The sequence below is a fragment of the Haliotis rubra genome, unplaced genomic scaffold (assembly GCF_003918875.1).
Source record: "Haliotis rubra isolate DU_JTF1 unplaced genomic scaffold, ASM391887v1 Scf203, whole genome shotgun sequence".
NCBI lineage: Eukaryota > Metazoa > Mollusca > Gastropoda > Lepetellida > Haliotidae > Haliotis > Haliotis rubra.
The window spans coordinates 236,797-253,486 of NW_025766037.1; the positions used below are offsets into that span (position 1 = coordinate 236,797).

General features: G+C 40.3%; 1 protein-coding gene across 1 annotated transcript; it reads left to right on the forward strand.

The window, feature by feature from the left end:
* The first annotated feature begins 4,579 nt into the window (after positions 1–4,579).
* On the forward strand, positions 4,580–16,632 carry LOC124275812 (ZZ-type zinc finger-containing protein 3-like). Its single transcript, XM_046711488.1, is given in 11 exon segments — positions 4,580–4,710; positions 4,712–5,018; positions 5,882–6,035; positions 9,493–9,589; positions 10,776–10,871; positions 12,695–12,877; positions 13,500–13,628; positions 14,554–14,654; positions 15,835–15,898; positions 15,900–16,058; positions 16,149–16,632. Coding segments are annotated over 10 exon segments (1,305 nt in total). The 5' UTR covers positions 4,580–4,620; the 3' UTR covers positions 15,984–16,058; positions 16,149–16,632.
* Positions 16,633–16,690: the final 58 nt, after the last annotated feature.

The following is a 16,690-nucleotide window of genomic DNA, read 5'->3' on the forward strand; positions in this document are numbered from 1 at the left end:
AGGCCAAGTTTACACATTCACACGCGTCCATTATAAACACGAACATGTATACTCATGCCAATAATGGTTGTCACCCCTCTCCCCACCCCAACCCCACACACACCCCACACCCCTTCTCCAATAAAAAAATTGAACGGCGTGACAACCATTATTGGCATGAGTATATCTCAGAGCAATTTTAATACACATTTTAGCATTACAAATATTATTTACAATTTAAAACAGCATCACCCCAGGGGGTATAATGAACATAAACAAATCAAGCCAATATGTGTGTACTCTTAAGTCCTTGATCAAATATGCACACGGGCTGCTTGGGTAGCCTCATGGTTGAAGCGTCCGCGCGTAACGCCGAAGACCCGAGTTCGATTCCCCACATGGGTACAATGTGTGAAGCCCATTTGTCGTGTCCCACACCGTGATGTTACAGGAATATTGCTAAAAGCGGTGTAAAACCATACTCATTCTTTCATTTTCAACAGTGAAGTTCAGTTTACTAGTATATACTCAAAACTGCAACGACCTTCATTTGTCAGGCAACGAACCTGAATTTAGTACAATTACTACAACCTTGGTGTCATTCATGTTTCATGGTATAGCTCCGCACCTCTGAAATCATGCATTGTCATAAGGCTCAGTTAATGAATATATTGCTAGTATAGTCTGTTTGCAGTGAAAACGTACCGATGAATTTCACTTTAAGCAAAAAGTAAATCAAATAAAGTGAAATTAAGACTGCGAATCCTCATAAATTTGCCTTGCCAACTGAACATTTAAAACTCAGAATTTTATTCATTGTAGGACAAAAGTTGTTTAACAAACGATCATACATTCAAAACGCTATTATTGGTTTGGGAAAGAGTTCCTTCCGTTCCCCCAACCCTAAACCTAACTCTAAACCTAACCCTAAAACCTAACACTAAACCTAACTTAAATTTTGGACTTTTAGTCATTTTGTGAGTTCTCTAGTAATTGTTGTGTTAATATTTGTTAATAATTTTAGTATATTTATAAATATTATTTGGGATGGGGGAACGGGAGGAACTCTTACCTTGGTTTGTATTACAAGGGGGTGAGCGCAGTAGATGGAACAGTGAAACAAATGCACGTGCGGTTCGTGATGAGCGTTAACTTAGACCAACCCTACTTGTTCTCGGTGTTTCATTTAATGTGCATACACCCTTGTAATACAAACCAATAATAGCGATTTGAAACTATGATCGTTTGTTAAACAACTTTTATCCCAAGTTGAATAAAATTCTGAGATTTAAATGGTCAGTTGGCAAGGTAAAATTATGAGGATTCGCAATCTTAACTTCATCTTATTGGATTTACTTTTTTGTTTAAATTGGCATTCATCGGTACGTTTTCAATGCAAACAGACTATAGTGGTAACATCACTCTTGTTTAACCTGACAAAGGATAGTGCCACATTTCTTTCCCATAGTCAGGGACAGCGTTTCAAACTGATCCAGGCCTAGTGCGGTCAATGTATAAGAGAAACATGCAGTGTAGAGATATTTTATGAATGCTTCAGTTACCTTTAACCGTGTTCGCGTCTCCTCTCCAATGTTTGAGGTATGTTTCGAGTTCATTTTCAGTTACTTTATATCTGACACCAGGGGCGTAGCTACCATTATTAAAAAAAGCCCGGACTTACACATGGTTGTTGCTAAAAGGGCTGGGCAAGCCCTCAAAACTAGCTAAATATAATGCTTTGCAACCTATCGGGCTTCCACGAAAAAAATGGCTAGCTACGCGCCTGTCTGTCACTTGCAAATCAACTGCAAAATACCACATGTGCTTATGTTTACATGTTGGAATATGTGAGCTCTTCAATAAGGTCTAAACAGAGAAGAAATTATATCTGTTCGTGTACAAGGTTGGCAACCAAACACTTTTTTCTTTTCTTTTTTTTTGGTGTGTGTGACTCGTACCCAAATATTGACAACCCGTACCTACTCGTACGTGATACACATAATAAAGAGTGTTTTATGGATGTCAAATTCTTAAGTTATGACTTAATGAAATTACTGTAAAATAGCGACCACGATCATATTTTTGGCGGATGTAGTTATTTGTCTATATTTCTTTAAAATCCAAATATTTTACATATATTTCTTGTAAATGGTAAGAGTTCCTCCAATATATAGGGTCGAACCACGTTGTATGACAAGAGCCCTAGGCACGGTAATGTTACAAAAAAGATATGGGGAACAGAGGAAACTTTCCTTATAAATAATTAGCTGTCACTTCGTTAAGTTTGATCAGTCAGAACCAAACCACTGTATCTATATATCTGTGACACTCTCTATTGTCCCAAGCTAACACCTATTGTCAAACTGCATGTTTTGTTCACCCTAAAAATCTATCAGGACATCACAGAACTGCTCAGGTCAGCAACGGGACGAGATGGGATAAAAAATAAAGTAAGTTAATTATCCATTATCTGTATATTGTATTGTATTGAAATAATACGTACAGTATGTTTATATTGTCTCTTTGAGTAAACTAAATGTATGTAATATTAAATAAAAATAGGTTGACTAATTACTTAAATCAGGGAGACTATATAAGGAGTATTGTAGAGTATCCCTGCTTAAATATTGGCATGGATCATTTAATATTATATTCTATCACTGTAATGAATGAATGGATGTGTGCAAGTTTTTCCGCTCCGGTTACACTCAGCTCAAATTTGGGTACGGGCCAACTACGAGTTGTCAAAAATGGATACGAATCTGACGTGAATTTGGGGTGCGAGTTAGCCATTTCCTTCGGGTATTATTATAATTATTCAAATCTACGTGGATAAGGATCGTCCAGTATCTGAAATCATTAGTGTTACAATTACAGCGAAAACGAAACGCTATCAAGACAAAACAAGTGAATTATCTAAATTAAGTCACTACTACAACATAACTACAAGGATGCCCATACTGAAACCAGAGACCATATAATATATAATCTATTATATGGTCTCTGCTGAAACAAGAACAAATATTACTCCTTCTTGAGCCGAAAAACGTAAACAAACCCAACCCCAGAACACGTGCAACTTCCGCTGAGCGGTGTTCGCTGTGCGCATGTGTAAAGGCACATTTCCGTGTTAAATGGCAGGAGCGGGTTGATAGTTTGGTTGGATAAAGTCGACTGGAGGTAACCAGCATGTCTTTATGTAGATGTGATTGTGTGACACGGACAGAAGAGCTTCGATAAATACTGGGGTGTGGGCTGGTGGGTTAGAGTCATAAACATAATGACTATTGGGTGGTGTGGGACTGTCTGCCAGGTCACCCAGGTGTCAACAGCTGATATTTTACAAAAGAAAATATCTGTAACAAAGTACGAACCGGTTTTATATTTTGGGTTTTTAAGGGAGGGTCATGAAATATACCCAAGGCTTTATCTATTTCCATAATTTCACTCACAGTGCAATACATACCTTGTGAAGAAACCTGAAAAAGAATACAGGAACACTTGTACTTTCATGTGTTCCCTTATTCGTTTCCATGAGTATATATTCACGGACACGGGGAGGGTCTTCCCAATATATTACAAGCCTTAGGTCAGCAATTTCCTACTGAGTCTGTCAATGTCAACGCCGCACACAGCAATATTCCAGCTATTTGCCAGCAGTCTGTAAATAATCGAGTCTGGACCAGACAATTCAGTGATCAACAGCATGAGCATTGATCAATGAAGTCTCATCAGCGACTGACAAGCATAATGCATGTGAAATATACTTTAGCATATTGTAACTATACACAATCTTCTATAGTTGTGGTTACCATGTCTCTCTGCTGCTTCTTATAGATCAGTTTTGTATCAACATGTCACCACACAGACCAACGGAATATCCCACAATGTTTTCCTGACAGATCCCTGATCCTAATATGTAACGGAAATTATCTGATTGTTTTTTGGTTAGAGGCTATCATTGACCTTTTGTCTTTTATGATTATCTCCCCTCAATAACAGACCGCCTGTCTGGTGTAGTGGTTAGAGGGCACATGTCCAGAGAGACAAAACCCAAAAGGGTTCGATCCCCGACCATGTCATACCAAAAGACATTAAAATATGGTACTTGTTGGTCCAACAATGTTTTTAACATTTACAACATAGGACTGAGATGCAGGTAGTCAATAAATGTTTGAATATTCTTCAGATGAGGAGGACCACGTGAAGTATCTCAGTGGGATAGCAATAAAACCAGCTAGTACAAGCATGTGCTTGCCATACACATAGGCACGCATGCACAGGATATGGGTGGTCATATTCTCCAGCACGACGTTAAACCCAATTTGTCATCAGTTCCCAATTTCAATATCATGCTCATGCTGTTGATCACTGGATTGTCTGGTCCAGACAAAACCCATTTACAGATTCAAGCCTCTAGTTGTAGATATTTGACGACAGAGATGCAGGTAAACAATAAATATTGAATATTCTTCAGATGAGGAGTTGTAGGAGAGTTGGAAACAAGTCCGGTTAAAAACTGATGAAAATAACCATATTGCAATACAGTGGACATGTATGTAGAAAATTGTTCTGTCCCTAATATATCTTCTTGGTTTAGGCTAGGTCATCTCTACTATAAATAGAGCAGATCCCACTACAATGGATACTGACATAGAAAGCAGTAACCATGACAACACCGATGTTAGGATGGAGGAAGAAGACAGCTGCTATATGTTCGAGTCCGATCGACGCTGCACTGAAGGGCAACTCAGACTACCGAGAGCTGCTGAAAACAATCACAAAGTTGGAGGCTCAGCGTAGCCAGGCAATAAAGGATATGGAGGCTCTACAAGAGGCCCAGGAGGAGGCTCTCAAGGATCCAATCAAATTTGTGGAAAAGTTACAGCAGGGCGTGAAGTTCAATTTTCCTCAGCAGCAGGAGATTGCACAGGTGCCGAACATCGACTGGGAGAAGTATCGCAGTAATGTGGACTTCACTTCCTTCGGTGTCCCACGTCACATGACCCGACAGAAGAAACTGCTCACAGAACTGGAAGGTATGTACCTGCAAGTAGATCTTGCTCAGCTTTTAGCTGGAACAGTTGTTATTTTATAAATATCGATACTACCCTTGCTCGAATAATTTACGGGCTGCAGAAACGTAGGTGGTATATTGTTGACATTGTCATTCAACTCAAACAAGCATTTTTCTCCGCGAACATCCACGTGATATTTCTTATGTAGGTGTACCGGTATATATTTTCATTTGTTATCATGTGAAAATGTGTCAAGCCCATTTCTGGTGTCCGCCATTATATTGCTCGAATATTGCTAAAAGCAACGTAAAATCATACTCACTCACTCAGTATCATGTGAGATATGACGTGTTAATGAATAATTATCCATGGACCATGTTGAATAATTTTGGTCGTGAAAAGACTATTTATTTGAAGTTTGTCTTTGAGCAAAAATAACATTAGGAGCTAGGTTAAGCCCCGGCATGATGTGCTTTTCACAGTCCATTGGGTAGAGAATGTATAAATTCTTAAGCCTGTTGCAAATAATCTGTTGTAGAGACTGTTGATTGGCGGAATCTGTAGCAGTGTGAGTTTAGTTTTACGCCAGCAATATTCCGGCAATATCACGGCGGGACACCAGAAATGGGCTTCACACATCGTGTCCATTGTGTGGGGAATCAAACCCAGGTCTTCGGCGGCGTGACGAATGAACGCTTTAACCACTTGGCTACACCACCACACTTCCAAAACATTTAAGCATAACACATACCTTATAATAATATACTTAGGTGGGCGGTGAGACAAAGTCATTGTCGACCGCCCCCCAGGTTACTTTGGTTGATGTAACGTCTTTGTCGGATGACCACCCACCTGTAGTAGAGACTTTGTTTGTATGTTGTCAGATCCTGTACTAGATAGGGAGAAGACAGCACGGGGTCCCCAGTCGGTATCACTGTTTGACGATCAGAATGAGGTTACAGTTGTCCGAGGTCGCTTGAAAACAGAATCCAAACCTGCAACCTTTAACCAGCTGTGGACTGTTGAGGAACAGAAGAGGTAAGATTGACACATGTGGCCCAAGCAGTTTCACCACCTTCCACTGATGCACTATATTTGGGTTAGAATTGGTCTTCAGCAACCCATGCTTGTCGTAAGAGGCGACTAAATGGATCAGGTGGTCAGGCAAGGTGGACATGTAATCGCATCCAAATTGCGTTGATCGATGCTCATGCTGTTGATCACTGGACCAGACTTGATTATTTAAAGACTGCCGCCATATAGCTGGAATATAGCTGAGTACGGTGTTAAGCAACAAACAAACATTGCTCTTCGGTTACATGAAAAGGTTTACACTTTCACAACTTGCTCTTTCTGGGTTTTAGTATTTAATTAGCCAAGTCTTAAATACCAGATTGTTGTAAGTGGATGAATGTTTGTATGTATGTTCATTCTACTCAAAAGATTTTCATTCTTTCATTCTACTTCAGTTGATCTGTCATGCTCCAATTTACTATTGTTGTATGAAAAAATCAGGTTGTCCAGACTTCTTTTGGGTAGTATATGTTTAGAGACTGGTGTGTCTCATTCTGATATCTGATACCCATGAAGATCCGAGTTAGAATTGATCTTCAGTAACCCATGCTCAGGGCTCGAAAATTCCACTCGTCCGCTCGTATTGACGAGTGACATTTGTTTTGGGCAAGTGAAAAACATAATTTGCTCGTCCTAGAAGACAAGTACATTTTCTGACCCAACTATTTTTCAAAACAAAAAGTTTAAAGGTCACATGCAACCAAAAAATCAAACATAAGTAAAACACAATAATCACTTATGACATATAATATACATTGCTGATCATGAAAAAACATATAAACAAAATTATAAGTGTACAATCGCAAATCAAAAGTGCAAATATTTTGTACTTGGGTTTACTTCCCAACAAACGAAGCAGCCGGGATACCGAGCCCAGTCAGAGCGGGTGGGTGTGCACTCAAGTGTAATGGCTGGTTCATTTGCAGATGCCCTTACGGCTTATTGTGTGTGTATATATAGAGATGTTGGGTTTTGTAAATACATGCTCATTTTTTGTGTATAACATTTTGCAATCAACAGACATCATAACATGTCATGCGTACAAGTATCACACCTGCCTGTCTGTGTAATTACATAATGTGACAGAGACCGAACTCGGGCCATAAATCAATGCATTGTGTTTATGGTGTATAGCCTGATAGGTGTTAAGTTCAAATTGCATGTGGTCAGTGATCGAAGTTGTGTATTGAATATTGTCATTAGCAGACAGGCAGGCAGACACATAGGTGTCAATAAAACAGACATTGAGTTTTGTCTGTGACGACATATCTATATCACAGTTAGAAATTCTGTCAACGCTAAATAATGACATTGCTTTTAAGTATCGAACTGAGAAAGTGACTCGGTAAGAAGAACGTGTGGTGAAATAGACAAATGAAATTGTATAAACAGTTAAACCGGTAATCTACTGTCATAACATATAAAATGCTCACGCCTGTGAAATATCAACAAAACATTAGAAAAATAGCTCACACCAAAGCCTTCACCGAGTATTCACCGGACAACCTGCTTCCAAGCTGTGTGAACCTATTTCACTGCGCATGTGCAATGAGCGCAGCCCAGCGCAGCCTAGCTGTTGAAACTACTTTTCCCCCAAGCTCTGGGGGAAAATTAGTGAATCATTTGAACTCCGATTTCACGCAGGTTTTTTCATTGCGCTATTTTTCAACTTTATAAGTTTAATTTTTCATTTTTGATGATTTTTTTCGGTAAGTCCATACCGAAAGGTATCAGAATCTGCAAAGTTGTGTTTTACGGTGCATGTGACCTTTAAGTTTTAACATCGTCATTCCTGATTAGCAGTATTTTCAAATTCCCCGAAAACTGACCAAAAAGTTTAAGTCTTGATGTGCGTTTGGTATCCATTTTAAACAGATATCATGCAGCCTCGTTTTGTAACCTAAATGCTTCGAATTTCTTGATTGGCTGCTAATAATAAACTGACCAATGAGAAATATCATCACAACATGAATGTTACTGCTGTCGAATCAGAATAAGCTTTATAATAAGGAATTGCCTGCTTGTTATTACCGATCGTTTATCGTAGTCAACTTTTCTTTTGGGTGATGATTTGTTTTTATGATTATACATAGGTAATTTCCAGGTAAGATAAAATCCTTGATATGTTTTACCACATACACTAAACTGAAAATTAGATTGAACAAACATTTTGTACAGAAGACAAAGTAAGTAATGTTTAGTTTAGTTTTATTCCAAGCAAACGTTTTGAAATTAAATAATTTAATTTACATTCATTGTGTTGCATGATCTATAGGGCAAGTACAATTTTAGAAGGACGAGTGGAATGTTCATATTACAGATTTTTTTTTGCTTGTCTGAAGAGGTGACTAATGGGATCGGGTGGTCAGACTCGCTGACTTGGTTAACACATGTCATCGGTTCCCAGTTGCTCAGATTGATGCTCATGCTGTTGATCACAGGATTGTCTGGTCCAGACTCGATTATTTACAGACTGCAGCCATATACTGTAATATATCTGAGTGCGGCGTAAAACTACACTAACTTACTCACTCTGATATCTGTATTATTCCTTCATTGCAGTAATAGTAATTAACAATGGTGAAACAAATTGTTTACAGGGTTTTACCTTGACTTACAAAAGTGGGGGGTCCAGGGCACCCCCATGAATAAATTGATATAAAGGTTTAGAGAAGTACTTCAGTGCCTGTAATGAAACAGTGATCATGTGGATAGTTGCCATGATTGATGGATGAAATAACAGACACCCAAAACTACTCTTGGTGTACTGTAGGTATGCTGTCAGTAATGTTGTGCGTGCCTCATGACGCAGTACTTTTGTATTTCTGAATCGCTTCTCCACAATTGTGCATATTGGACTCACATTTGTGCATTGCGTAAAACCCTGAGTTTTAGACAGAGCTGAATAACTGTTGAATTGCATACAATAAGGCTGTAACGATTCACTCGCATATTCAATGGATCGAACCGTAGCCCTTCATGAATTCAATTCATTATTCGTGGTCACCAGAACCGAATATTTACGATTGTTTTAAGATAGCATGTTTTACTTGAACCCTTATGTCCTTTTCCAAAGTGAGATATGCAAGAATGGAACATGTACTAGCATTGCAGTAGCGCAAGTCATGTTAGTTTGCCAAGACTGCACATGGTACTGTCGATTATAACTATTACATACCAAATTTGAGTGTCATGAGATCACTGGTTATTGCTGTGACAAATCAAAACTGTCAACATGAGCGTTCCATATTGTACATCAATCACTTAACTACAATATTGTATTCTTGAATAATTATTCATATTCGTTACCCAATATTCATGATACGTATCATATTCACCACATAGTGCATTCGTTGCAGCACTAGCATACAATATACTTTAGGTTGTCTCCCTTATTTTGAGAGTTGTCTCCCTTGTGCAGGCTGGAAGAACTGTTGTTGGTGTTCCCCCCAGAGGAGGTGGAGGCCAAGAGGTGGCAGAAGATCGCTGTCGCTCTTGGCAACCGCACTACACAGCAGGTGAAGAGCGGCATCAGACAAAAAATTTATCATAATTGGCGTTATTTATAACCCATTGACCTTTCTCAGTCCCTGATAAAATTATACCTTAAATTTTGTTGTTAGTTCTTGCTTGTCGAGATGATATGTGTGATACCAGCCATTGTCAGCAGGGGTGGAAATAACTTTAAAATTGCTAGTGTACTCCGGTACAGTGGCACATGTAAAATCACTTGCCCTGATAATGTTTCCACCATACCTACCGTCATGCCGAAGACCGGGTTATCCCCACATGGGCACGCATTTTGCTGTCCCCTGCCGTGATGGAATTTCTAAATAAACAACATAATTAACATTGGAAATAACTGGACACAGGTACAGTGTGATATACAAATTTGCTTGCCCGACAGAAAAAAACACTGGACTTGGAGGTCGGGCAATGGGTTATTTCCACCCCTGTGTCAGACATTTCATTCTTGAGTAGTGTCAGTGATGAATGCGCATGGTTCTTATCAGGCAGACATAATATTGCTGAAATGGTGACCTGGACATCAAACAACCAAGAGAAAGATGGCTTATAGCTTAATTAGTTTACGCTGTGAACAACCTTCTAGTACCTTCACATCTTTTTGTGTTATTTTATATCAGCTGTCAGTGTTTCTGCAACTAAAATCATTGGGACTGCTGTTTCTCTCATGTTCCAGTTTAGTCGTTAGCACCCACTGGACTTTCAGGATAATACATTGGTGGTTTACTCAGGGTTTTACACAGACTTTTAAAAATGGGAGTCATGGTGACTCACAATATTTATTTTTGGGAGTCATTTTCAATATTTGGGAGTCATGAAAATTTTAATATTTCCTTGTATTAATCATTGTCACTATGTAACTGTGTATGTCACACCACAAAATGAAACTACAGCATTGTTCAATTCAAACAGCCAGGATTACTGTCTCCTCTGAGTTCTCTGGAGCAATCTGACAGCTCTGTAAAAGTCAAACTATCATCGAACAAAATCATTTTTAGCTTATCAAATCTACTTTATTGGAGGAATTGTGAGGGCCACCCATAAAACTCAAGCTTGACTCGTATGATAATAATTTGAGAGTCGTTTACAATTTTTTTGAGTCAAATACACAGGAATCACGCGTCATGTAAAACCCTGTTACTCTGTAGTGCATATAACTGATGTGTGTTGTGTCCCCAGGTGGCCAGCAGAGTGCAGAAATACTTCATCAAGCTGGCCAAGGCTGGACTTCCTGTACCTGGGAGGGCCCCCAACATTGGGACTGGGACCAGGAAGGTAGGTAGCCTGGAATGGGAGGGTAGGTAGCCTGGATTGGGAGGGTAGGTAGCCTGGATTGGGAGGGTAGGTAGCCTGGATTGGGAGGGTAGGTAGCCTGGAATGGGAGGGTAGGTAGCCTGGATTGGAAGGGTAGGTAGCCTAGATTGGGAGGGTAGGTAGCCTGGATTGGGAGGGTAGGTAGACTGGAATGGGAAGGTAGGTAGACTGGATTGGGAAGGTAGGTAGCCTGGATTGGGAGGGTAGGTAGCCTGGATTGGGAGGGTCAGTATCCTGGAACAGGAGGGGGGATAGACTGGAACAGGTGGGTGGGTAGATGGAACAGGAGGGTAGGTGAACTGGAACGGAAAGGTGGAAATGTATAGGCAGTGGGAAAAGAAGGATGGGGATATATAGGTATTTGGTGCAACAGGATGAGGATATGTAGGTGCTGGGAACAGAAGGATGGGGATATATAGGTATTTGGAACAGAAGGGTGGGGATATATAGGCGTTGGGAACAGAAGGATGGGGATATATAGGTACTGGGAACAGAAGGATGGGGATATATAGGCATTGGGAACAGAAGGATGGGGATATATAGGTTTTTGGAACAGAAGGATGGGGATATATAGGCATTGGGAACAGAAGGATGGGGATATATAGGTGCTGGAAACAGAAGGATGGGGATATATAGGTTGGGACACTGGAAACAGAAGAATGGGGATATATAGGTATTTTTGAACAGAAGGATGTGGATAAATAGGTATTTGGAACAGAAGAGGTGGAAGGGCAGATATATAGATGCTGGGAACAGAAGGATGGGGATATATAGGTACTGGGAACAGAAGAATGGGGATATATAGGTATTTGGAACAGAAGGATGTGGATAAATAGGTATTTGGAACAGAAGGGTGGGGATATATAGATGCTGGGAACAGAAGGATGGGGATATATAGGTACTGGAAACAGAAGGATGGGGATATATAGGTACTGGGAACAGAAGGATGGGAATATATAGAGATAGATGCCGGGAACAGAAGGATGGGGATTTGTTGGAACAGAAGGGTATTTGGAAACAGAAGGATGGGGATTTGGGAACAGTCGGTATTTGGAACAGAAGGATGGCGATATATAGGTACTGGTAACAGAAGGATGGCGATATATAGGTACTGGGAACAGAAGGATGGGGATATATAGGCACGGGGAACAGAAGGATTGGATATATAGGTACTGGAAACAGAAGGGTGGGGATATGTAGGTATTTGAAACAGAAGGATGGGGATAAGTAGGTGCTTGGAACAGAAGGATGGGGATATATAGGTGTTTGGAACAGAAGGGTGGGGATATATAGGTGTTGGGAACAGAAGGATGGGGATGTATAGGTACTGGAAACAGAAGGATGGGGATATATAGGTACTGGGAACAGAAGGATGGGGATATATAGGTACTGGGAACAGAAGGATGGGGATATATAGGTACTGGGAACAGAAGGATGGGCATATATAGGTATTTGGAACAAAAGGGTGGGGATATGTAGGTATTTGAAACAGAAGGATGGGGAGATATAGGTATTTGGAACAGAAGGATGGGGATATGTAGGTATTTGTAACAGAAGGATGGGGATAGGTAAGTATTTGTAACAGAAGGATGGGGATATATAGGTACTGGGAACAGAAGGATGGGCATATATAGGTATTTGGAACAAAAGGTGGGGATATGTAGGTATTTGAAACAGAAGGATGGGGAGATATAGGTATTTGGAACAGAAAGATTTACAGAGTTACACCTTATAGTAAATTTAACTGGGGGTGATATTGTAAATTCTGTTGTTTCCTCTTCCAGCTGGGCCGCCAACAGCGCCACAACCGCTTCTACTACCAACCATCAACATTCATGCAGGCCTACACACCCCCAGTCTACATGTCAGACGACGAGGACACACGGGCCTACTACGACGCTGAGTCCGAAGCCAGGTTCTTGCAGAAGTATGAGAAATATGGAGAAAATCTATCTTCTGATGAATCAGTGAGTTACCTGTAAACCTTCTCACTTTTTCCCTTGGTATTTCGTTTAGCTTGCTTTATGTTTAAAACTACTCTTAATTTCTTCCATAGTGTTCACAAAAGATATATTTAACTGGTGTGATTTGTGTTTTGGTAATATAAGTTGGAAGCAATAGTTTATATATACAAGCTGACAGTTGTGGGGAGATATGGTGAATATATTCGTATTGACTGTATTGCTATTATATGGTGTATACATTAAAGTCAACAGTAGTAGTGGTGGAACATAATGGATATATTTATATTGACTGTCATACTGGCAAGATATGGTGTATATATTCAAGTTGACAGTAGTTGTGGGGAGATATGGTGAATATATTCTAAACGTATAGACTGTATTGCTATTATATGGTGTATACATTAAAGTCAACAGTAGTAGTGGTGGAACATAGTGGATATATTTATATTGACTGTCATACTGGCAAGATATGGTGTATATATTCAAGTTGACAGTAGTTGTGGGGAAATGTGAATATATTCGTATAGACTGTATTACTGGGAAGACATGGTGTATATATTCAAGATGACAATAGTATTTCAGAGACAAAGTGTGTGTATTCACTGTTATTCCCACGTGTTGCCAGGACGAGGATGACGAGGTCCCCCTGGAGCTGCGACACTCAGAGGAGTATCGGGAGTTGCTGAAGCTGAGGTCATTACGGGCTCACAAACTGCAGCAGACAGCTGTCCAAGTCCACCATGATGGCTTCAAGGTGGGAGTTACCATGGCAACAATAGCATTCAACACAAATTGCTTTACTTCGTGGACTTTGGAGCCTGATATATGTATTCATTGATGATCATATGGTGCTGTTGTGACATGGCCATTTTTGTGTCAGTTTGAATTGGCATTCATTCTATCAACCACTGGTTTGTACGATGCAGACTCATGTATTTACAGGCATAAAGCACTCTTGATATTTTTCGTTGTAAGTGGTAACTTTTTTGGTTTTACAAAACTCCTTTTCGATATCAGATACTCTTCAATGTGTTACGACCAAATCAAGCCAAACCCTGATTGAATAATTGATGTCATACTATAGCCAAAACATAAGAAAACTCAGTCCGTACAGAAACATACTCTCAGTAGTATATCCTTTTTGGTATCAATTATTTCAATGGTGCTCTCAAACGAGTAGGTCCACAACAGCATAATAGTGCAACCTTTATTATTTTCCATTCAGAACTGTCCGTTTATGTTCATTCTTGAGAGACAGTAATCAGATCTGATGGTGAATTTATATTCAGTGAGCGAGCTTAGTTTTACGCCTCACTCAGCAATGTTCCAGCCTGGATCAGACAATACAGTGATCAACAGCATGAGCATCGATCTACTCAATTGGGATATGATGACTTGTCAACTAAGTCAGCAAGTCTGACCACCAAACGTCGACCAGACGACCCAGTGATCAACAGCATGAGCATCTATCTACGCAATTGGGATATGATGACGTGTCAACCAAGTCAGCAAGTCTGACCAGTAGTAGATATCTTAGCATGAGTTAATAAAGATCGGTTCTTCACGGGTCGTGTGAATTTAAAAGCCTTGTCACACTAAGAATCACCTGAAGTGACCTGCTATGAATGGTTTGTCAGATCTGATCCATCATCAACTGTTCTGTTCCATTCTGTTTCCAGTGTGACATGTGTGGTTGTGAACCGATTATTGGCACCAGATGGCACTGTATGGACTGTCCGGAAGACGAATCTGTGGACTTCTGCGATGACTGTGTTGACAGGTAGTGATAACATTGTGAACGTCTTCAAATTGGTCTGAACACATGCGATAGTTGTAAGCTTCATTTTGGCCTTTTTAACTTTAACTTTGGAGCCTAATTTTTCAAATAAGTAAATATGAGGCCAATAAACTTGCCAAAAGTTGCAATATGTCATGTGCTTGCAGAAGATTTGGTGAAAGTTACAGAAATATCCTTCTAAACCACACAGTAGCTTTACTGTTGTAAAAGCATGTCTTTTTTCAATAACCTTGGTGTGTATTCAATAGATCCTCACCCACCAAAGCTCAGAAACAGGGTCCATTCGTCATCAACTCACACAACTCATTTCCAAAATCAAAACTCTGTATTTTTCATGAAAGGTTGTGTTATTAGTATCAGGTATACAAGGAACTGTTGGTTTCTGGGGGTTTTTAAAAACAAATTTGCATTTCTATGGCAATAAGGTTAAATAAGGGTTGGGTTTGTTTCAGGGGCATAATTCATACCCCATTTAGTGTTTCATGTTTTGGGGCGGTGGGGTAGCCTAGTTGTTGAAGCATTTGCTTGTCACGCCGGAGACCCGGGTTAGATTCCCCACATAGGTACATTGTGTGAAGCCCATTTCTGGTGTCCCCGCCAAGCAACGCATAACCATACTCGCACTTGTTTTATGTTTCATGATACAAGCATGGAAAGTATTACTTTTGCTAGAATGACACTAACGTCCGCCCAGAGAGCGGAAGGTCGCGGGTTCAATCCCTGACCGCGTCATACCAAAAGATGTTGAAATATGGTACTTGTTGTCCCTGCCTGGCACTCGGCATTAATGGGTACAACAAGGACTGGTCGGCTCGGAGTCAGTATAATGTGTCTGAGTGGGGTATTCATGCTTCACTGCGGCATGGTATCTCAGTGGGCTAGCACTATAAAACCAGCTTCAGTCTGGGCTAGTACAAGCAGCAGCACATACACATACACACGCATGCACGTCGTCAAATGAGCGAAATATTCTCAAGCACGACGTTAAACCCAATTTCACCTCACCTCAAATGACACTCACCAATATCTTGACCTCAAGAAAAAGGTGAGGTCCCTGAAACCCATCAAAATGCAGAGAGAGTATATGCCCCTTCCCTTCTCTTCCAAAGAATATAGCTTAAAAACCTTAAGATTAAAATCTCATAACTTTCTTGTCTCCTAGCAACCATGAAACAGAGACTCACAACTCAAGCCATCGTCTGAGGCCAGAAAAGAAGAAAGTGTCATCTACTGGGTGGTGATCAGGACTACATGAAGTTTTCTCTCGCTGACAGCAACTACCTCGACCCAAACTACATGCCTGCTAGTTGACCACACTACGACATTGATGGAGACCGAATCGTCGTTGAACACCTTGTCTTAGATACTGGCTCGTACAGTGGGAGGGTGTTGAGAACCTTGTTAGTGGAGGGTGTTGAGTGGGAACCTTGTTATTGTGGACACCTTCTCTTACTTACTGCCTCATACAGTGAGAGTGTGTTGACACCCTGTGTTACATACTGGTTCAAACAGTTGAGTGTTGGGGGGAACAATGAGACCTTGTTATTGTGGACACCCTGTGTTACATACTGGCTCATACAGTTGAGTGTTGGTGGGAACAATGAGACCTTGTTATTGTGGACACCCTGTATTAGATACTGGCTCATACAGTTGAGTGTTGGTGAGAACAATGAGACCTTGTTATTGTGGACACCCTGTATTACATACTGCCTCATACAATGATAGGGTTGGTGAGAACATTGAGACCTTGTTATTGTGGACACCCTGTATTACATACTGCCTCATACAATGATAGGGTTGGTGAGAACATTGAGACCTTGTTATTGTGGACACCCTCTATTACAAACGGACTCGCATTGCTGATTTGTTGGTGAATACAATGAAACCTTGTTGATACAGACACCTCTACTTATGACTGGCTCACACTGAGATGGTTGTTCAATAAAATTAGACATTGTTAGTGTGGACAGCTTGTATTTAAGAATGGCTTGCACCATGGAATTGTTGGTAATGTAAGG